We start from the raw sequence: 23,645 nt of genomic DNA on the forward strand, positions 1-23,645 counted from the left end.
CTACCTCACCTGTCCTAATATCTCCTTATGTGGCTCGGTGTCACACTTTGTTTGATCACGCTCCTGTGAAGTGCCTTGGGACGTTTTACGATGTTAAAGGTGCTATATAAATGCAAGTTGTTGTTGTTGATAATTAAGATAAGGAATTTGGAAATGGTTTTGCTGGCTAACTTTTTTACTTCACTTCCTTAGGCCTGCAAGTACTACAATTCCAACTGGAATACAGTGAACTACAAGTATGAAGACTATTCAGGGGATTTTAAACAGTTACCTCGGTAAGCTTTTAAAAATGTTGACTCATTTTGATCTAGTCTTCTGAGATATCGTTTATTATAATTTGTCCTGGTCCACATCCAAATTCCTGAAGAGTATGATTAGTTTTTAATTGGGGAATACTTGATGCCTTATTTGTGTCTTGATGTTATAGTGGATACAGGTAAATGTTTGAAGAAAGAGTTTTATAAATGCTACAGTATTGATTGAAAAATTATGCATGGAATTGAAATATATGGCACCACTAGACTTCTTTATTGGGTGAACATTTCTGTATATCACACAGTTTTGCTATTTATTTTGACAGCAGTGATATTACAGAGAATTCTGCTGGAAATTGGCACTGATTGAATGGCAAGACAGTGAAAGTGAGGGGCAGAGTGCCATGTACTGTAAGGGTGGGGAGAGAATGGAGGTTCCAAACCAATCAGTTGATTAATTCCTATGAGTCAAGTAATTGTGCAATAATCCTTTCGTTTATTTTATATCAAAACCATGTATAATTGTCAATAGTTATTATAGTAATATGTATTTAAAAACTCAATTTGAGAAAAGTAAAACTGCTTTAGTGACTTGAGTTTATGCACTAAACAGTTGTGTTTCTTTTTGTAGGAAACCGATTTGGCCAGATAAATTGCCTTCACATGTATTTGAGATTGATCATGATGATGTTGAAAAAGATGAGGTAGGTGTATGTGAAGAGACCTCATCTGAAATCTTGTTTAAGTATTGTAAATGTTAATGGTTAATGTATTCTCTGTTGGCTTTATTTTTACATTTGGTAGAATATTCACTGCCAGCGTTATAATTTAACAGTCATGTTGTTTGCTTCCCACTTCTGTGATCGCAGATTCACTCAAATCTGTCAGCTACAGTTGCTATGCATTCTATCACCCATGGAATACTAAACCTATAAATAGAGCTCAGTCTGCAGTTTGGTTATAATTGCCAACAATTAAAATGTAAATCCCAGCACCATGGTGGGAAAGGACAAAAGGAGGTATTGCTACTAGCCTGTGAGAATTTACTTCATTCATATTTGGTTGGATTTCTGTCACTTCATTTCAAAAATACTTCTGGAATGCATCAGTCCAAATGTGTTCTTTAATGGATTTCAAGAGTCTTGCAGCAATTTTAGTTCATGCATATTAGAACACAGCAGACCTCCAACTATTCTTAAAAATTATGCATGGAATTGAAATATATGGCACCACTAGACTACAATCTTGTTTTCTTTATTGGGTGAAAATTTCTGTATATCACAGTTTTGCTATTTATTTTGACAGGAGTGATATTACAGAGAATTCTGCTGGAAATTGGCACTCATTGAGTGGCAAGACAGTGACAGTGAGGGCCGAGTGCCAAGTACTCTAAGGGTGGGGAGAGAGTGAAGGTTCAATCAGCTTCTAAACTAATCAATTGATTAATTCCTATGAGTCAAATGACTGTGCAGAAATCCTGCTTTCTCTTACTTTTTCTTCCTCTTTAGGCACCTTATACCATGTAGCATTTTCAGGCTGAGAGAGCAGACAGGTGGGCAGGCTAATCTCTTGTCTGTTAAATGATGCCGAAGATCAATCTGTTATGAGAAATGCCTGGTCCTTGCTCTCTGGCTCTCTTTGATGCATGGCTGAATTTAGGAACTCACTATATGGGAAATTGGGAGCACAGTGTATAAACCATGTACAAGTGCTGCACACCGCCACATGCAATCCTTTCACAATGAGAATATCAGTGTTGTATCAATGTTTCATTTAGAAAAGAGAATAATGAGTATCATGTAGAGAATGGAAGTAAATTTGTTTATGTAGAATATTTCAAATTAGAGTTACTGATTTTATTTATATAAATTGAAGCTGCTTTGTTCCTGAATTAACCAGTACTCGTGTACACATCTAATTATGACATAATTGTCACTCTATTCTGTTTTAGAGGTCTGTGGAATCATTGCATTTCAAGTGCCTCTCTAGTAGGTTGAGCATTGAATGGCCCTGAAGTCAAAGTCTACAGATATTTGTGTCTCACTGGTCTTTCCTTCAAACTCCATGGAGACAAGAGACTGTAGCCTAACAACTTCTGTAAACTGTTGGGGGGAGGGGACTGGATTAGAAATTGTATTCAGATTGAAGTGAAACATCGATGTATTCCTATTTTTATGATTTATAGGATACTACATCTCTATCCTCTTCAAAAGGAGGGGGTGGTGGTGGAGGAGGAATAGGAGTTTACAAGTCTGGCTGGCTTCACAAAGGGAATTTTAATAGCACTGTGAATAACAGCATTACTGTCCGAGTAAGTTGTACTTTTCTTAACTGATTTTATTAACATAGCAGGATTGTTTTAAATTTTACAATGTCGAACTGTTTCAAATATTAAGAACATAAAACAACTGAACAAAACATTGTATTCAGCAGCAATAGTTTGCAAACATTACTTCACTGAAAAGGTTAAGAAATTCAACAGTGGATCTTAGTAATTTTTAATTATTGGTATTTTAGCAAATGTTTCATTGTGTTCCACTTTGAGACTGAATTACTGAAACTACTAAAATCAGAACATATTCATTTAATGACTTTACATGTGTCATGTGTTCAGACAATAACCAAGACATTTATTTTACTGCAATAATAAGTAACATTCACTCTCTTTTTGCAGTCCTTTAAAAGGCGGTACTTCCAACTAACACAGTTATCAGATAACTCGTACATTATGAACTTTTACAAAGATGAAAAAATCTCCAAAGAGCCAAAGGGCTGTATCTTTTTGGACTCTTGTACTGGTGTTCTACAGGTAAGAGGGCATGGTCAACTTGTGTTAAAGTTTATGAATCAAAGATCTCTGGCACCTTGCAAAAGTCTACAAATTGAAATCTTGAGGCAGTGAGTTTTCTGATTTTCAATTTCCCCACTGTTTACTGTAATCTTTATAAGTATTTCTAATGATTCTTACCTGTTCCACTCAATCCATTATATACTAAAAACACTACGTGGTGTGACATTCCAAAGGCATCGCACTTGTAGGTGGCCTGTGAGCATGATGGCACATATGTTTTGTGCTAGGGCCACCTAAAGCAAAAATGGGAAACGCACCATCGGAAATAAGCAGGAGAATAAAAAAAATGAACAAAAGGTTCCGTAAAGAGCACAAAAGTAATTCCACAAGATGTTTGAACAAGGAAAAGAATGAAGAAGCTAAGAATAGGAATGAACTGGAAGCAACTTTGGGCAATTGTAGCCAAATGTGACTTTATATCAAATAGGGCTGGCAATTCTTCAAACAAAATGGAAAACAAAGTAGCAGTCCCCAAACTATATAAATACTATTCAATAGGAAATCAATAAAATCGCGCGAAGACAAACCTAGAATAATGCTCATCTCCTTAGGAAGCCCCCTCGAAACCTTATACCATCCACCGACCATAAAAAAAACTATTCATTCCTTCGCATTCTCAAGCAAAAGTTACAACCTCCCCCAACCTGAGATACAAATCTGATGCTGCTCAGCCTCCCAATGAAGCAGACAGTGGACACCAGACCCTCCAAACTCCCTGCTTGAGGCAGAAAAGTGACCATCTTCCCTCAATGAGGCAGAAAACTGATGTAGACCTCCCTCCCTGATATAAAATTTGCATGCCAACACCCACTTCCGGCTGAACCAAAAAAAATTCACACCCCACCCATCCAACCCACCCACTGGTTGCCAATTCATTTAACCACCCCCCTCATCCCCACCCTCTATTGGCTGCAGCTGCCCCTCACAGGCTACCCCTATCTTATTCCCCCTCACCACAATTCCCCTCCACACCTCCCTCCTCCCCCCATATTTCTCCTCTGCCTGTGCCCCAATTCCCTTTGTTTTGCTGATCTGAATTCCCTTTCCTCAACACTCCCTTTCCCTTCCACTGTCTTCTCTCTTCCCACTCACTGTTCTGTCTCCCCATTCTCCCCTCCAACCCACCCTGCTCCCCTTCCCCTTTCATCCCTTGCTCCACTCCTAATCCTTGCATCACCTTTTCCACCTCACTCTCCCCACCCTGTTTGCTCCCTCCTCCTCCCTCTTGCCCCCTCCCCACTTCCCTCAAATTTGTTTCATTATCCCTTAAAATCTAAACTTGCTTAACCTGAAAAACTCAAATTGGCCTTGACTATCCACACGTAATGCCACAGGAGGTCAACTCATTAAGTTGAAAAACAGTCTTCGATGCTGCAATGGTTTGATAATGTGAGTTGTGTGTATGATTTCTGTTATCTCAGTTCACTTGGTAAAATCTGATGCTTAAACCTGGGTTGTTTGATTTCAGTAAAATGCTCGATTTACTGTGGGAAACTTCCACTGCTTTCTGGCCTGTCCTGTTCTTTGCGATATGTATCTGTCAATATTGTAGTAACATCATAGACAATGTTGCAAAAGCATTGAGAAGGTTGGCGAAAAACTCCCATCTGTTCCAATATGAAGTGCATTGGGTGCTCCACGTAAAGGTTGAATAAAAATTAGTTTGAGTTACATCGAGTCTACAGCACAGAAACAGGCCATTCGGTCCAACTGGTCTATGCCGGCGTTTATGCTCCACACAAGCCTCCTCCCACCCCTCTTAATCTAACTATCAGCATTCCCTTCTATCCCTTTCTCCCTCATGTGCTTATCTAGCTTCCCCTTAAATGCATCTATGCTATTTGCCACAACTACTCCTTGTGGTCACGCGTTCTGCATTCTTACCACTCTTTAGGTAAAGAGATTTCTCCTGAATTCCCTATTGGATTTATTAGTGACTATCTTATATTTATGACATCCAGTTTTGGACACCCCCACAAGTGGAAACATTTTGTCTACGTCTACCCTATCAAACTCTTTCATTATCGTAATGACCTCTATCAGGTCACCCCTCAGCCCTTTCTTTTCTAGAGAAAATTAATGCATTAAATAAGAGAGGAAGAGACAAAGGTTAAGATTTTATACTTGAACAAATTGAAGAAAAGAGTTTTGTTCTCATTCCATATATGGTGAAAGTTACAAATAAGGACCACAAGGTAACATTTGGCATTTCTGGCTTTTTTATTGCAAGTTCAGAAGAGCGTTCTCTGCTGCACAAAGTGAAGTTTTGTTCCTACTTTAAAACTGTTTCAGAACTATATGTGGGACAATTCTGTGTTGCAGACTACTCGAGTAAACAAACAATTATTTTATTTCTGCATCTTTCTAAGCACATATAGGCAAAGGTGATCAAGTAAAAAAAAGATTAAATTTCCAGTAGGAAATGGAAAATATCATTAAAAGCAGCCTTGTTCTCACTTCTGCAGTGTGGTTTAAGTGAGAGCTGTGGGCAAATCTACTTGGCCTAATTGGATTATATTTGTGGTGTACTATTATATGTTTTCTTTTTTCCATTGTGGCCTTTTGTATTGTCAGTTTGTCATAGCTTGTTCATCCAACCCAACATGTCAGAAGACAAAAGCCATAGTTTTGGGGTTGCTGCATTAGTGACGTGCAATCCAAATAATTTCAATTTCACACCCTGTTTCCTGCAAATTTACATGCTTATGAATTTTTGCAGTAGTGTGCACAGTTTCAATTGCAAATGAATGATGTTGGCATCAGCTGAATTGTTAGAGTAAATTTATATTCAAAAAGCATATGTTTATTATTGTTGGTGCTGTTGGACTTAGAAGCAATGTCATAAATGCCAACTGGCAAACTAGCAAAATCTGACCCACAATCTCAAAAAAAAGCTGAAAGTTCAAAAACAGCCCTGAATACAGGCCTATAAACATGTAGTTACACTGAGTGCAGTTGGCATGAGCTTGTCATAACTTAACCTGCAGGTACATCCAATATTCTATTAGTTGTATAACAGAAGCTAATGAACCATAGGAGTTTGCAGCACAGATGGAGACCATTAGGTGCATTGTGCCTGTGCCATCTCTTTGCTAGAGCAATCCAAAACGAATCCTACTGCCCTACTGTCTGCCCTCTATTAAATCTCCTCAGCGTCTCTGCTCCAGCAGAAATAGGCCTAGTATTTCAAGTCTCTCCTCTTAACTATAGTTTCACAACCCTGGCATGATTCTTGTGAATTTATACTGTATGCTCTATATTGCATTAATGTACTTTCTATGATGAAGCACCCAAAACAGCTCACAGTTCTCTAACCACGGCCGAACAAGTGTTTTTTAAAACAAATTATCTTGTACTCTATTTTCAAATTCCTCTTGTACTCTATGCCCTTATTTATAAAACTCAAAATACTATTGGCCTTTTTTTGTCTTTATCTCCCTGCACTTGGACTTTCAGAGAATTATGTATTTGAACCCCTAAGACTCATAAGAAAATAAGAAATAAGTGCAGGAGGAGGCCATATGGCCCCTCAAGCCTGCTCTGCCATTCAATAAGATCATGGCTGATCTTCTACCTCAACTCCACTTTCCCGCCCAATCCCCATATCCCTTGATTCCATTGGTGTCCCAATAGTCATCGATCTCAGCCTTGAATATGCTCAATGACGAAGCATCCACAGCCCTCTGGGGTAGAGAATTCCAAAGATTCACAACCCTCTGAGTGAAGAAATTTCTCCTCATCTCAGTCTTAAATGGCTGCCCCCTTATCTTGAGACTATGAACCCCAGGTTCTAGACTCTCCAGCCAGGGGAAAAACTTCTCAGCATCTATCCTGTCAAGCCCCCTGAGAATTTTATATGTTTCAATGAGATCACCTCTCATTCTTCTAAACTCCAAAGAATATAGCCCATTCAACTCAATCTCCCTCATAGGCCAACCCTCTCATCCCAGGAATCACTAAGGCAAGTATATCCTTCCTTAGGTAAGGAGACCAAATCTGTACACAATACTCCAGGTGTGGTCTCACCAGAGCCCTATATAATTGCAACAGGACCTCCTTACTCTTATACTCCAACCCCCTTGCAATAAAGACTAACATACAATTTGCCTTCCTAATTGCATGCTGTACCTGCATTTTAACTTTATGTTTCGTGTACAAGGACTCCCAAATTCCTCTGAACACCAACATTTCTTAGTCTCTCACCTTTTAAAAAATATTATGCTTTTCTATTCTTCCTACCATAGTAGATAGTTTCACATTTCCCCCACATTATACTCCATCTGCAAACTGTCTATATCCCTTTACAGCTTCTTTGCATCCTCCTCACAGCTTACTTTCCCACCTAGCTTTGTACCATCATTACACGTGGTCCCCTCATCTACGTCATTAATACAGATTGTAAACAGCTAAGCCCAAACACTCTGTGTCTTTCTATTAATGTATACTCCCATTATTTGTTTTTCTCATAATATATGTTACCCACACTTATTCATGTTAAATTGCATCAGCTGTCTGTTTACCCATTCTGCTAACCTGTCTGTTGACCTGGAGTCTTCCTCGCTGTTTGCCAAATCTCTCACTTCTGCATTATCAGCAAATTTGTTCCCTATAACCAAGTCAAAATCATGTATATATACTGAAAACAATAATGACCTCTTAGGTGCATCACTTCCAACCTTTCTTCAGTCTATGCAGCACCCACTTAACCTAACTCTTTGTTTTCTCTCCATTAACCAACTTCGAACCATGCCGCTATTTTTTTAACAAGCCTCTTATGAGACACCTTAAGGAACGCCTTCTGAAAATCCTCAAATTACTATTACCATTATCTATTCAATCGGTCAATTCTTCAAAAAACTCTATTAAATTTGTCAAACGTGACTTGCCGTGACAGCCATGGTAGCTGCCCTTGTGACATAAATGGCAGGATTGTCCCTCATTTCTTATTGACAAGTTGCAGATAACTCTGGATATGTATTGGTATTCTTTGTTGCTAAATCTGATTGTTGAATTGTTTTAAAATTATTCATATGGTTGTCAATGTCGCACGGAGGTACCCTTCTTTCCCACCTCTCAGTTCATGTTGCCACTTTTCACCCTCTCCTGTTCAAGCAGTATTTCTCCTGCTCTGTCCCGTACCCATTTCATGCTGGCAGTCCTGGTTTCTGCTTGTACTGCTCCGGAGGATTGAACACTGCTGCATGTGGTGGGCAGGAAATCCTGACCGTGCAAAACTCTGACAACAATTCCCACCAACAGCATGAAAGCAAAAGTGAAAGAGTTGCATTTATATAGCGCTTTTCATTACCTCAGGACGTCCCAAAGCGCATGAAACCCCATTCGATCCCTTGGAGCAGGAGGAGCAGGAGTGGCACTGAGGGGTGGAGCTGGGAATGTGCTGATGAGGAGACGGAGCCGGGGGAAGCAATGCTAATTTTTAACAGTGCCGACAAACAAACTCTGACCTGAAGGCACTGATTGTCCACTTGATAATCTGCTGGTTGGCATTTATGTGAGGTTGTTGTATTGTTGAGGTAAAAGACAGATTGCACATTGCAGTCTGATTCATGAGGGCACTATGACTATGGTTAACTCTTAGCGTAGTATATGTCACATTATTGTATGTATAAAATGTGACCTTCAACCAGCACAGCTAATGGAAATAAAATCATAGTGTGACAACTGTTTGAATTCTAAGTAAGAATTAAAACTGCCACTTTCTGACGCAGATTTAAAGCTGTCTGTGAAGCAATGTGAGTAGAATCAGCCTTGGATAATAAGTTTGGTGATTCAAATCCCCCCAGTCATTTTCAGCTTTGAAAAAGTAGATCAAGAATCCATACATCAGGATTATAATATGATACCACTTGGCACATGAGAAGGGTCTGGCAGAAATGAGGGCAAAGACAGAGAAATGATAGTTTGGATCAATCTGATTTTTAATTAGATGCAGTTTGGCAGAGTAAATGGAGTTATCTGATGACGACTGTTAAGGGTATTAAGTGGAATGACTTTCAGCAAGCTTAATCTGGTTTCCAATAGAAATTAATCCACAGTGGAGCATTTCAGTTATGGCTGATGAAACCATGGAAACTCTGATTTCGTTTTTGGATCCTGAGCCTGTCAGGAAACTCTGATTTGCATCTCACTCATACTGCACCTGGACTGGTGGTTCCTGTTACTGTCATTTGAGAAAAATGTTATTCCCTAGCTGATATGCCCCACAAGATGTACAAAAAAAGGAATAACTATCTATAATGGCGTGCAAAGAGTTTTATTTAAAGGAATAAATTCCAGGCTGGATAATCAGATCCAATTAATGAAGACCTGTCTGATAACTTGTCTCTTGCCCTCCCTCAAATGTGAACTTTTCCCCATGCCATTAATAAGTACAGTAGCTGTGGATCCTCTCTGCAGTCAGTACCATCACTTGTTCTGCCTTATATGAAATGTTATGGTCAAATTAGCTGTCAGTTGATGAGTACTCACTTCACACACCAGTGTGTAGCAGATAAGCAAATGTAGTTCACTAGATTGTTATCCAACTACTATTTTAGAAATTGTTACTGCAGACACAATCTATTGTGCAATGTTTGTTAGTGGCTAAGAGGAAGGTAAACATCAAAGCTTTATTAACAGTCCTGCTAAATCCTGATCAGCTGCATTTGAATCTCCAGCCTGTAATATTACTGTAATACGGATTACTCTTCGCACTATAGCAATTCAATTCAACATTGAAACATTTAAGGGTCTAACTTCAGCAGGCAGGAGCAGAAAACTAGGCTGGGAGCTTGACTATCTATGACTTACCACCAGTTTTGGGATTTTCTGCTAGAAGTGACATCAGATGTTGAATGTCCCTGTTCACATTTGGGTCCATGTATTCACATTGCAAGCTAATGATGGGAAAGTGTCATGCAATGTATTTCCTGTTATTAATACCATAGTAACGCTGCTTTGCTGGGAATGATGGGAAAATCTATTTTCATGCTCTCTAGTTCTGAAAATTGGAGGAAGAAAACTCTTCAACTGGAGGCAGTTGGCCATGCTTTTCTCTACTGCTGCAGGTACCTGAGGCTTGCAGCAGCCCCATTTTCCACCGCCACCACCCCCCCTCCCGCCCCCCACCCCCCCGCAACCCCAGCCAGACTCAGGATTCCTCGCACGGAGGAATCCTATCAGGAGCCCATCCAAATTATTATAATGAGGCTGACCACAGCAAATCCACCGGGGTCAGCAATGAGCTAAATGAGCAGACCGGGTCAAAATCCTGGAACACCCTACCTAACAGCATTGTAGGAGTACTTTCAACATAAGGACTGCAGCAGTTCAAGCAGAAGGCCCACCATCACCTTCTCGAGGGTGATTAGTGATGTGCAATAAATGCCGGCTTTGCCAGCGATGCCCACATTCTGAAAATGAATTTTTATAAAGTCCTGTCCTGCCACAGATACAGCAGGATTTTACCCAAGCGGAACATCCCACCTCCAGAACCAAATTATTTCAACATGAAGCTAATTAACAAAGTCATTCTGTTTGCTTGTACTTATAACTTTATGCTCATTTATTTGATCAAAATGACCAATTTGATAAAATCTTCCTCTCTGCCATGTTTCTTGAATCATCCAGAACAGTAAACTTCGTCGACACGCCTTTGAGTTGCAGTTGAGCAATGTGACATACTTTGTGCTGGCAGCTGATAGTGAGCAGGATATGGATGATTGGATTTCCACTTTAAACCGAATCCTCCAGATCAATCCAGAAGGATCTAGTCAGGAAAGGAAAAGTGTGGACCTGACAGATGTCAAACAAGATGAAACTCTGCGTAAGTTGATATATTGTAGTATTGTATCTACAGTATTACATGAGTATAAAGTCAGGATTGAATGAAATTGAGAATTATAATTTAATATCTTAAAAAGTCTATAATGTAAAAAGATTTTATTGTATGAACAATGAAAGTTAGGAATATTCCAGTGCAATATGAAACAACACTCAAGTAAGTTCTGATTTTCTTTTAAAATTACAAAATCCTTTGAAGGTGATCTAAAATATTACTCTGATGTTTTATATGGGAGCTAATTTGGAAAAAAATGTTGCACTTCATCACATAATCAGGCTCCAGATATTGAAGCCTTTGGAAAAATCTAAGTGTGTGATTTGTACAACTGTTTGTGTTTCATTTAATTAGTTGTATTTTTTTTAAGTTCATTCAAGTTTGCTAGCAAAGTTATGCTCATCTTTTGGTCTAATTAGACAATAATAAGTTGAAGCTTACTGATGTGATCAAGTCAGTATGTTACCTAAACCCTATGTTTGACTGTGCTTCATTATTCCACAGAGGATGAAGCTACAGATATTAGCTCGAATGATGTAATAGACTCCTCTGAGGACACCATCCATCCAGAATTAGCTAAGGTAAAAGCTACCCCAGCTCACAAGCTCGCTTTTTCTGGCCTCCAGTTATTGTATTGATAAGTCACGTTCATTCCATTCAGATCTGTGGATTATACAATAAGAACGGGCATTTTTACAAGAATTGTTACATTTTGTAAAAATGGCCACTGTATAAAGTGGAAGATTCACACTCGTACAGTAATAGTAATAAGCTGCAATTATGGAACATTACTTTTCCAGCCAGATCTGGCCCAATGTAAAAAGCACTTAAGTATAATATGTTTTTGTATAAAAGTCATACAGTAAGTGCTGACTGTTTTCTTTTATCGGATACAGTATGTTGCAGAAACAGAAGAGACCATAAAGTTGTCCAGGAATGACAACCGACTGAATCTGTTTTCACTTGACCCTGATATACCTGTAAGTGACTTATATTTGTAGTACTGCAGTTTGGTACCAATTTGCAATATAATTGTTTTGTAACCCTGGAAATAATGAGCCAAATCTTGCTGGAGTGGGCCATCTCTCAGCATGCTCTGTTCGACTTTTTTCTGCACCCCACAGCTTAAAGTTTTTTTGGGCTGTAACTTCCTGTAAGTGCAAGCTGATAATGTGGCACGGCGAGGGCAATGGGGCATCTGGGACCTCAGCGAACGGCGGGACCTGACAGTCTATCTCCTTAACCAGTGAGAGTTAAGGATTTTTTTTTTTTATTATTCGTTCACGGGATGTGGGCGTCGCTGGCAAGGCCGGCATTTATTGCCCATCCCTAATTGCCCTCGAGAAGGTGGTGGTGAGCCGCCTTCTTGAACCGCTGCAGTCCGTGTGGTGACGGTTCTCCCACAGTGCTGTTAGGAAGGGAGTTCCAGGATTTTGACCCAGCGACAATGAAGGAACGGCGATATATTTCCAAGTCGGGATGGTGTGTGACTTGGAGGGGAACGTGCAGGTGGTGTTGTTCCCATGCGCCTGCTGCCCTTGTCCTTCTAGGTGGTAGAGGTCGCGGGTTTGGGAGGTGCTGTCGAAGAAGCCTTGGCGTGTTGCTGCAGTGCATCCTGTGGATGGTGCACACTGCAGCCACAGTGCGCTGGTGGTGAAGGGAGTGAATGTTTAGGGTGGTGGATGGGGTGCCAATCAAGCGGGCTGCTTTATCTTGGATGGTGTCGAGCTTCTTGAGTGTTGTTGGAGCTGCACTCATCCAGGCAAGTGGAGAGTATTCCATCACACTCCTGACTTGTGCCTTGTAGATGGTGGAAAGGCTTTGGGGAGTCAGGAGGTGAGTCACTCGCCGCAGAATACCCAGCCTCTGACCTGCTCTCGTAGCCACGGTATTTATATGGCTGGTCCAGTTAAGTTTCTGGTCAATGGTGACCCCCAGGATGTTGATGGTGGGGGATTCGGCGATGGTAATGCCGTTGAATGTCAAGGGGAGGTGGTTAGACTCTCTCTTGTTGGAGATGGTCATTGCCTGGCACTTATCTGGCGCGAATGTTACTTGCCACTTATGATCCCAAGCCTGGATGTTGTCCAGGTCTTGCTGCATGCAGACTCGGACTGCTTCATTATCTGAGGGGTTGCGAATGGAACTGAACACTGTGCAGTCATCAGCGAACATCCCCATTTCTGACCTTATGATGGAGGGAAGGTCATTGATGAAGCAGCTGAAAATGGTTGGGCCTAGGACACTGCCCTGGGGAACTCCTGCAGCAATGCCCTGGGGCTGAGATGATTGGCCTCCAACAACCACTACCATCTTCCTTTGTGCTAGGTATGACTCCAGCCACTGGAGAGTTTTCCCCCTGATTCCCATTGACTTCAATTTTACTAGGGCTCCTTGGTGCCACACTCGGTCAAATGCTGCCTTGATGAGAAAGAAACACAGGAACGACTGAGAAGGAAGATGAATTAGACAAATCAGGTACAGAAAGAGAAATAAAGAGGGAAAGAAAAATTGGATTCAGAAAGAGAAAAAAAGACAGAAAGGAAAAGTAAGAAAAAATGTAAAAATTAAAAATTCGACATTTTCAAAATCTCTAACAATAATTGACTACATGCAGGAATGAGATTGAACAGTTTAAATTGTTCCCTTTCTGGGTCAGATAGATTGATTGGCAACGCATTAACAATGATCACATCATTAAAAAGGTACTTACACTGTTAATTACCAGACTTAACTTTCTGTGGTGAGTTTAATGAACAATTAATGTGCAAATCCAGCAAATTCTTAAAAATAACGGGGAGGCTAAGACGAGATGCCATTTGTACGAAGCAAACGACAGAGTAAATCGATCAAGTTCTGGAGATTCACATCTGATGGGGTATCTCTTAATCCTCTGAACTGGCTGGCTGATTTGTACATTAATAACAGCGTGTGTCGTTAACACACCGTTATTTTTCCAGCCAGATCCAGCCCAATGTTTCAAATCTGTCTGCGCCAAACCCTATTTTCCAAGCAATAGGGCAGCCAGGCAACCTGTTCCCAAACCTCTGCCAATGCTGCTGTGGAATTAGCCATCGAGGTACTGCTGTCAATTTAAAAAAAGATGTAGACATAGCAGTGTGCACACCGAATCCTTGTACCATGTTTCCCAACATATTTTGCTTTCAGTCTTTTCTGGCCATATCTACAGTTGTGGAAACATTTGTCAGACAAGTCAACTTGAATCCACCTTAAGGGACGTTTAAGCACCTAATTCAAGAGTTGCAGAGACTGAGACCGAGGAACTTGTTTCGTTTCAGAAATACAGTGACCCATAGCATGGTGTAGGGAACCAAATGGAAGGGGAGAGAAGAAAAGTTAAGAAGTACATATAAATTATAATATGTATTGTTGTAACCCATTGCTACCAAAGGACAACTTCCACCATAATTAATAATTTGGATAAGCTGTAACATTGGGATAACTTTGAACTGCGACCCGGGAAGGGAACGGGGCAGGGGCAGGGGGGGGGGGGAAGATTTCCGGGTGCGAAACCCAGAAGGTAAGCGGGCGGGTCACGAGCCAATCAATTGCACTTCCGGGTTTCGCGCCCAGCAGCCAGCCTGATTGACAGGCTGGCTAACTCTTGGGTCGGAAGGCCTGCTGCAGCAAGCCGCAGCTGGGGATCGGAGGGAGGGAGGGAGGGAGGAAGGGATCATGGGCTGAGGAAGAGATCGGGGGAGGGGCCGGGGAAGAGGTCGGGGGGGAGGGGCCGGGGAAGAGGTCGGGGGGGAGGGGCCGGGGAAGAGGTCGGGGGGGAGGGGCAGGGGAAGAGGTTGGAGGGGGACCAAGGAAGAGATCAGGGCGGGGGGCACGGTGACGAGATCAGGCGGCCGGGAAGGAGATCGGAGGTTGCTGGAGGTCGAGTGAAGAGTCGGAGGTAGGTGGGGGTTCACCATCAGTTGGGGGGGGGGGGGGAGTCGGCTGATTGCAGGGGTCCTGTCAGCCAGGTGAGCTTGTTGGGCCTGGATGAAGCACTCCTGCTCTTCCCGGCCCACAAGCAGTGCAATAAAGGCACTCACCTCATGAATCTGGCCCTTCCTGCCTGCTTTCACCTGATATGAATGGGAAGTGATGGGAAACCCGAACAGGTAAGGTTTAATTTGTTTTATTATTCCAAAACACAAAATATTAAGTACCTTAAGTATCTCAATGAGGTATATTGCCCTTTTAAGTATCGGCCCGCTAGCTTTAAGTGGGGGCGGGAATTCCTGGTGTGTGCTCTGCACACGCAGTCAAACCTGCCTGGGTTAAATCCAGAAGTAGGCGTTTTGGAGTCGGGATGCGGTCCCGCTCTGAAAAAGGAGGATTTTTAATCCCCGCCCACCCCCAATCCACCCATTCTTGGGGATTAAAACTTATCCTCGGTCTCAGTCTCAGTTTACGTTTCCAATTCATTATGTTTGTTTCTACCAGGTGTTCCCATATTATGGTGACGATAACATAATAGACAACAGTGTGGGGAAAACATCAACACAGTCATTAAAGTCACACTGCATTCATGCATTAATATTTTATTGAGAATAAATATTTAGTTAATGTGTGGTTTAAACAGCACATATGATAAGGAGAAAAAATCTGCCAGTGTTCTCGTTCCTAATTGCTATTCTGTGACGTGCATCGGGTGAGAACATGGTCATTGTGGTTTGGTGTTTTCCACAATGGAGTAGCTTGCTGAGTCCACTGTCGAGGCTGATGCATGAAGTGTGGCTACTTGGATGAAGCCGTAACACAACATAAGCCAATGTGTTCAGGAGGGAATTGAGGGAATTTTGCAGTTTTGTGCTAAGTGAGCATTTTAATTTACTTTAGAACTTTCAAATTTAATATCTTTCTTCATGGGTCACAGCAACTCCTACACCTATCTTTCTGTTTATTTCACCCGTCGTCTTGTTTTTAGCCAACTCTCTTGTCCGTCTTTTGTGTTTGCCTCCACCTCTTATGCCATCTTTCTTTTGCTGGCCCTTGTGTGCTGTCCCTCCCTTTTTATTTGCATTGATTTACTTTGACATTCTTTCTATTTTTTGCCTATATCTTTCACCTTTTCTTGCTTGATCTTTTTCTTTTTGTAAGGGCTCATCTAATCGCTTCTTTAATCACGTCTCCTCCACTTCCTCTCAAGCTCTTGCACCGACCACCAACAGAAAACTGAGTCCGGATGCTCAATACATTTGTATGACTGCTTTACCCAACATTAGACCATTGTCCATGTTACACATCGACCCCCACTTCTCCACTTGATCGTTCTATGCATGTGTGAAACAGAAAATACTCCAAAAATGGAGTCTCACCACGAAGACCATTAAAAAAAAATCAAATTCCTATTTAAAAAAAAAAGTATAATTCACATCCTTTTGTTATGTTGTTGTCTGTCTGATTTAATATTTTTTATTTAAACTGAGTGCTGATGACATCAACAGAAGTATTAGCTTGAAAAACTTACTGGGACCAACAAAGTATTATCTGCTGAATTATCATTGTTGAATTACTGCTATTAATTAAAGGGTCATTTATGAAATATGTTTTTTTCAGCTCCCTTCAAAGTATCAGGTTTGTAGCCATGTCTCCATTTCTTTTTAAAGAGAACAAATTTTGGTGAATTTTTATTTTCTCTCGACTACTGGCAGAGACAGATCTAAACAAAGGCTGTCCCTGCTCTGTCTCCACAATGTCCTTTAACCTCAGCCTCAGAAGAGCACCATCTACTGACCAGTATGAATTTTCTGTTCTCACACCAACCATCCTTACAGCCTGTGTGAGATTGCCAAGTTGTGGGTTGTTTTGGGATACTAATAATTAGATTAAAAGTGATGATTTCATTTCATATTGGATCCTTGCCATGGTCAGAAAGATGAGAGTTTTATACCATCAATCTGGGCTGGATTTCAATTTGGGTTGTAGAAGTGAAAGGACAACATGCTATCCCACTATACTACCTAGTTCCCAACCCTTAATCTTCCTGTAATCTCATCACCATTCACAATTTAAACAAAAATATGCAGAAAATTTATAGAAATGAATAAAATAAAACAAAAAAAGTGTTGTTTCATTGTCTGATTTAAGAAAAAAAAGAATAGTTGTGCTGGTGAGATGCCCCCTTTAATGGAGATCTGCGCAATAATGATTTTATTTCCACAAGTATGTAACTTCTATCGCACAGACTTCCATTTATTGAAGACGCATAATCTTTGCAATATTGTGAACACACTGTATCTTTTCAGATCCTGAAAACACAGAAGTCGGACTTTTCTGTCAATGAATCATCAGTGAAGCCATATGATCAGAAGCTGGGCAAACGCATCATGGTTGTATGCAGGTCTCTTGTCTTAAATCTTCAGGCTTGTGTCAATGATACTGAAGGTGGTCAGCTGACCAATGTAAGCAGCTCCTCCAATGTTACTGAATTGAGGTTAATTATCCAGTTAATTTTCATGAGTGGTTCTGTGCTCACAAGTAAGACTGTTTACCTTGGATGCTTTTAGATTTTTTAATCTCTGCTGCATTAAATAATTACATCTGTACAAATTGCATTCTAGCAGATATCTAGCAGTTGAAACTTATTCTTAAAAATATTGTTCAACAAATGTTAGAGATTTAGATTCTCTGATGACTGAGTGGGTAAATGTGCTTTGTTATGCTGTACTGAGCCGTACAGCTTCCCAGATTCAGTTCTTTGATCTGTGCTGAGTTAACTGATCTCAGCTGGGGCAGACGTAGGGTCTCGACGTCTGGCATCAGTGTGCGTAAGCTTGGGAGGCGAAAATCTAGCCAATACTTTTTTTATTATTCATTGATGGGATGTGGGCGTCGCTGGCGAGGCCAGCATTTATTGCCCATCCCGAATTGCCCTTCAGAAGGTGGTGGTGAGCCGCCTTCTTGAACCACTGCAGTTCGTGTGGTGAAGGCTCTCCCACAGTGCTGTTAGGAAGGGAGTTCCACAATTTTGACCCAGCGATGATGAAGGAACGGCAATATATTTCCAAGTCGGGATGGTGTGTGACTTGGAGGGGAACGTGCACATGGTGGTGTTCCTATGTGCCTGCTGCCCTTGTCCTTCTAGGTGGTAGAGATTGCGGGTTTGGGAGGTGCTGTCGAAGAAGCCTTGGTGAGTTGCTGCAGTGCATCTTGTACACACTGCAGCCACGGTGCACTAATGGTGGAGGGAGTGAATGTTTAAGGTGGTGGACAGGGTGCCAATCAATTGGGCTGCTTTGTCCTGGATGGTGTCGAGCTTCTTGAGTGTTGTTGGAGCTGCACTCATCTAGGCAAGTGGAGAGTATTCCATCACACTCCTGACTTGTGCCTTGTAGATGGTGGAAAGGCTTTGGGGAGTCAGGAGGTGAGTCACTCGCCACAGAATACCCAGCCTCTGATCTGTTCTTGTAGCCACAGTATTTATTTGGCTGGTACCCCAGTTAAGTTTCTGGTCAATGGTGAGTCCCAGGATGTTTATGGTGGGGGATTCGGCGATGGTAATGCCGTTGAGTGTCAAGGGGAGGTGGTTAGACTCTCTTTTGTTGGAGATGGTCATTGCCTGGCACTTGTCTGTTGCAAATGTTATTTGCCACTTATCAGCCCAAGCCTGGATGTTGTCCAGGTCTTGCTGCATGCAGGCACGGACTACTCCCATTCCTGGTCACTTGACAACAACCCCTGTTGGCAAGTTTGTGTGTGTGGACGTAAGTGCCAGCAATATAGGGCATGGCTGTGTGCCCTGGGATGACAAATGAAAATTGGATGGTAGGAGTATTTTAAAATCAACAGCTATCCTAAATCAGATTAATTTATAATGAGTGTTTGGTTAAATTTGTACATACCTCTGATCTGTTTAAAGTTAGCAAGTCAAATGGTCTATATGGATTGGCCACAGTTCCTGATCTTCACGCCAATGACCACTGCTGGAGTCACATGTATGTGGGTGCTGCATGAGGACAGAATTCATTTCAGCTATGATGCTGCCCACAATGAAATAGCCAGCTGGTGTTCACTGCACAGCTTCGCGCACAAAAAATGGCCATTTAGGAAAGGTGCTGGATGGTGACTGTGAAACCATCCCCTAGCAGAGAGTCAGTGCATTGAAGAATTGTCAGGAAAAGGAGAGAAAAAAAGTGCAGAATCAAAACCTCTGCAATATTTTGTCTTGTTTTGGATTTTAACAGTAATGTTGAACAGCTATATTATTCAGGATTATTGCATCGTAATCAAAAATTTTAATCATGTATTTTTTTGTTATTTTGTGTAGATTGAGCCATTCTTCATCAGTCTTGCTCTGTTTGATATTCGAGAAAACAGAAAAATATCTGCAGATTTACATGTGGATTTAAATCACGACAGTGTTAGACAGATGATTTCTGGTTCATTATCTATGACAGACAATGGAGGAAAGAATTCTCCTGTGAAAACAGCTGGGGAAGAAAAATCAGGAGAGCCTCACTTACAAAGTTTCCCTGAAGGATGGTTACAATACCCAAAACAGGTACTAAGATGTGTATTTCTGTTCACCTTTCATTGACCGCTGGATTCCAACAGATCAAATGTGAGATAATGGGGGTGATTTTAAACCCCAAGAACGGGTAGGTTGGGGGCAGGTGGGAGTTGAAAATAGTTGTTCTTTGGGTCGCGACCACAACCTGGCTTTATTTCTGGGTTTAACTTCGGCGTGTAAAAGTACAGGCTTCCCACTGGGAATGCAAAGTCTGAAAATTTTGCAGTTGCAAAAAAACAATTATTTTCAACTCCCACCCGCCCCCAACCCACCCATTCTTGGGGATTAAAATCACCCCCAATGTTCCTGCAGCTGGATGCTAAAAACCAAGTGTAACTACCTTAAAACTGATGTATATGTATCACTGTTCGAAAAACTTGCACTTACAATTTTCATGACAGGCTGTCTAAAGCATTGATTATACTTCTAGGTTTGCACGTTGTAAAAGACCTGCAAAAAGATGTAACTTGTGCCCCGGAGTTTATGGTTGGTTTAAACCAAAACTGCCTTGCATTTTGGTTTTAGCAGAATGTGAAGTCTCTTGTGAATAAATACAATGGAACCCTAAGATAACAAAATCTTTTATTCTAAAACAGACATTTTTTCAACTTGAGCTCCATTTCCAGTTTGGGAGAAGTTAAAGCATCTATAAAATAAACTATTGATCAGGTTAATCATTGAACCAGTCCCCACCCTCTCATGATAATGAGGTTGACAGTTCGTACAGTGAAAATAATTACTGCTTCGTAAAGTGAGACTGTTCAATGTTCCTATTTCTTACTGATTGTAGACTAAATTGGAAAAGAGAAATTAAACATCATAAATTCTTATAACTTTGATATGTAGCTTTCGAATCAATACCTGTAAAGCACTTCACTTGGACAATAACGAGTTGAACTCTATAACTCACTTCAAATATCATTCTGAAGCAAGATTCATTCACCTCTGGGACCTGAATCAATGACCCATATAAAAAGGATGCAGGTCTTCTTTCCCAAATGGAGGACAAAATGGATTGAAGTTTGCCATTTTTTAAACTAACCCACAGCACAAAAACCTGGTCTGCATTTAAGGTAGTTTCATACTCTTAGCTCCTAGGGGCCCAGGGTGGAGATTAGGGATAATGAAAGTGCCACGTTAGACAGATGATTTCATTGTCTGTGGTGGTTTAACAGCTTTGGTTGATGTTCTAAGGTTGCAGTGAAGCTGTGGAGATGTGTGGAAAACCTAATATTGAGACCCGATTTAGGATTGCCAATATCTCTGAATACAAAATGGAAAATTTTAAGAGCCCAATTTGCTCCTCTCTTTCCCCCACCCCAGTATAGCACATGTATCATTCTGTGCACAAAATTGTGAATGTTACTCTGCTATTACACTCCTCTCATGGCACATTTTGCTTTTTTAAATGTTAATTGTTTTAAAATAAAACTACGTGCAACTCTCCCAGTCTGGCACCCAGTTGGCAATTGCTGTAAGAGACAGAATATCTGAAGACCACACACATCTGATTATGCAGTCCTTCATCTAATTTTTTTAAAGTGGAGATTAGTAAAAACAAGCCAAGGGTTCAAATGCCAATCCTAATTTCAGTTGGCTTAGCTAGTCATGGTGTGCCTGCACTGGGGCTAGGATTGAACAGATTTCAATATAATCACAGTATTATGTTGGTTACAGCACAATCTACTCTTTACTACCGTGAGAACATCTTCCAGTACTGTCATCCTTTGTTTAGATGGGAATTGAAGATGACACTGTGAAGGTGAAATTCAACTTCAGTGGTGGTGCAAAGTGGGCAGTGGAGGATCGACTGTCTGTTACACACATGCCCGATTCTCCTTTCCATTGGTTTCAATGAAAAAGAAATTCAGGCAGGTGTATAACGGGTGATCAATCTGCTACCGCCCACTTCGCGCCCCCGCTGAAGTTGAATTTCACCCTCAGAGGGCTGGACTTTAACTTTTGGGTGGCCAATTGGTGGAACATGCCGGTCGCCAGCTGATTCCAGTGGAGAGCGTCGGCTGCCTGCCTATTCTGGCAGTGAAGAGGACAGTGCCATTTTAAGGCCTGGGCCTTATTTAACTAGAATCAGAAATCTGTGGGCACCAAATAGGCAACATGATGCAGCCAGATTCAAGGCAGACCAATATGGAGCACCTTTGAGATTGCTCTGTCAGTAACGAGGGGTGGGGGGAGGTGGGGGGTGGTGTGGTCACAATCACAGAGGGTGGGGGAGGGAGCTCGAGGCAGTGGTGGACCAGATTATTTTTCGTGGGGCTTAGAGGCGCTCTCCTGCTGTTCCTCGCCCCACAGAAATAATTTAAAACTTAACTTTTTGGGGCCTCTTCTGGCTGTAGTAAAACTGGTCGGAGCATCCTATGATGCATATCATAAGACCCGGATTTGCATATTTAAAGGGTCCTCCTGCCTGAAACAGGCGGGCACTTCGACAGCTGGGGCGTAAGTGTTAACGGAGCGGTAGGTCTACCAACCCCATATTGAAGCCATTACCAGCCCAGTAATGCTGATTGTGGCGAGTTAAAATTGGTCCCTGTGTGTTACATTACTCTAAAACCCATTTCCACCATCAAGTTAAAGGCCATTTGTAATTGTTTTACTTTAACCTGCATCCATCAAAAAGCATATCATAAAAATGATTAAATTTATCATTATTTTGATGTAAAAGTATAAATGGAGCCGAGCTTTCCCCCAAATATTCTTTCTGGTGGTGTGCAAATTTAAACCGTTATAGATGGCCTCTGATGGAAGGTGTACAGACTCCTACATCACTAATGCCCAGGGGTGAGATCTTGAATCTTCCTCAGGACAATAATTGTTATAGAAATCTGTGATTAGTTTAGTGTTCAGGTCAATGAATTTTCATTTCTTATTTGCTGATTTTTAAAAATTCGTCAGGTGATATGTGCTGTATTCAGTGGCATTAAGGGGGAGTGTTACTAAGTCACTTATATTCCCCTGTTGTAATGTTTATTAAAATATATGTAAATAAGCTGATTATTTCTCTGCAGAGTAATGCAGTTTAATGTGTATTACAAAGAAGAGCTCATTTTTACTCAAAAGCTGGAGATACTGGTGTTGAAATTCTGCATGCACAAGAAATGTTTGGCCAGTGGAAGCTTTCGTCATGAATTTGTACAAAAATTCCCATTGTTATTGGAAACCACATGTAGCAGAATGATTTGTTACAATTTCGTAGGGTACTGGATGAGACAGAATCATGTAACTGATTGATCTTTTGAACATGTGCAAAATAATTTAACAAATCTTGGCAGATTGTGCTGTCTTCTTTGAATGCTGCATCTGCCAGGATGTTTTCCCTATTTTGGTTGCCCATGGAAACAGACAAAAATCTGGCAGCATAATTGTTAAGAGTCCAGTCTCTCAGACTTGTTGTCACGGGTTCAAATGCTGTACTTGGCTGTTCTTGTATCTGTCTCATATAACAGTGTATGTTTTAATGTGGCATCTTGAAGGAAAGTACAAAATGTCAGGAAAACACTGGTTCTATAGTTGAATTTGAATTTTGCATTAAATCCCTTTTTAAAAAAAAATAAGGTGGCCGAGTTGTTCCAGTGAGTGTTATGATCCCATTCCAGGGCTTGCGTTTGAATTCTAGCCTTGATTGCCAGCTAAGCTTGACGATGGAGTAATCCATCTAGGGTAGGAGCAGATAATCATTGGATGACCTTCTGACCCTAAAATGTGTACCTCTGCCATTTAATATAGATCACAGATTAAAGCTGCACTCATTTACTTGGAGGATAGGATGGCTGAGCAAGTGGATGGCATTTTTCTCATGTTTTGTAAATCTCCTTAAAATTCTCCTCCTTGTGTTCAAATCCCTCCATGGTCTCACCCCTCCCTATCTCTGTAACCTCCTACAGCCCTCAGAGAATTCTGCGTTCTTCCAACTCTGGCCTCTTACACACCCCCCACTTCCTTCACTCGACCATTGCTAGCTGTGCTTTCAACAGCCTAGCCCTTAAGTTCTGGAATTCCCTCCTTGAACTTCTTCACCTGTCTCTCCTCCTTTAAGACCCTCCTTAAAACCTAAACTTTTAGTCCCACTTCCTAATATCTCCTCCTTTGGCTCGGTGTCAATTTTTGTCTGATTACACTCCTGTGAAGCATGGGGTTGGAGGGAGGGGCGTGGGGATC

General features: G+C 41.2%; 1 protein-coding gene across 5 annotated transcripts in view; it reads left to right on the plus strand.

Moving 5' to 3' along the window:
- The window catches only part of dock10 (dedicator of cytokinesis 10), a 262,430-nt gene that overhangs the window by 147,580 nt on the left and 91,205 nt on the right, over positions 1-23,645 (plus strand). For all 5 annotated transcript variants that reach the window (XM_067995400.1, XM_067995403.1, XM_067995401.1 and 2 more), the window contains exons 4-12: positions 193-275; positions 886-958; positions 2,440-2,565; positions 2,929-3,063; positions 10,735-10,930; positions 11,447-11,523; positions 11,839-11,922; positions 17,203-17,358; positions 19,224-19,457. In XM_067995400.1, the coding sequence (XP_067851501.1) occupies positions 193-275; positions 886-958; positions 2,440-2,565; positions 2,929-3,063; positions 10,735-10,930; positions 11,447-11,523; positions 11,839-11,922; positions 17,203-17,358; positions 19,224-19,457 (1,164 nt within the window). The remainder of the gene's footprint in view (positions 1-192; positions 276-885; positions 959-2,439; positions 2,566-2,928; positions 3,064-10,734; positions 10,931-11,446; positions 11,524-11,838; positions 11,923-17,202; positions 17,359-19,223; positions 19,458-23,645) is intronic.

The sequence above is a fragment of the Heptranchias perlo genome, chromosome 13 (genome assembly GCF_035084215.1).
Source record: "Heptranchias perlo isolate sHepPer1 chromosome 13, sHepPer1.hap1, whole genome shotgun sequence".
In the NCBI taxonomy this organism is placed as follows: domain Eukaryota; kingdom Metazoa; phylum Chordata; class Chondrichthyes; order Hexanchiformes; family Hexanchidae; genus Heptranchias; species Heptranchias perlo.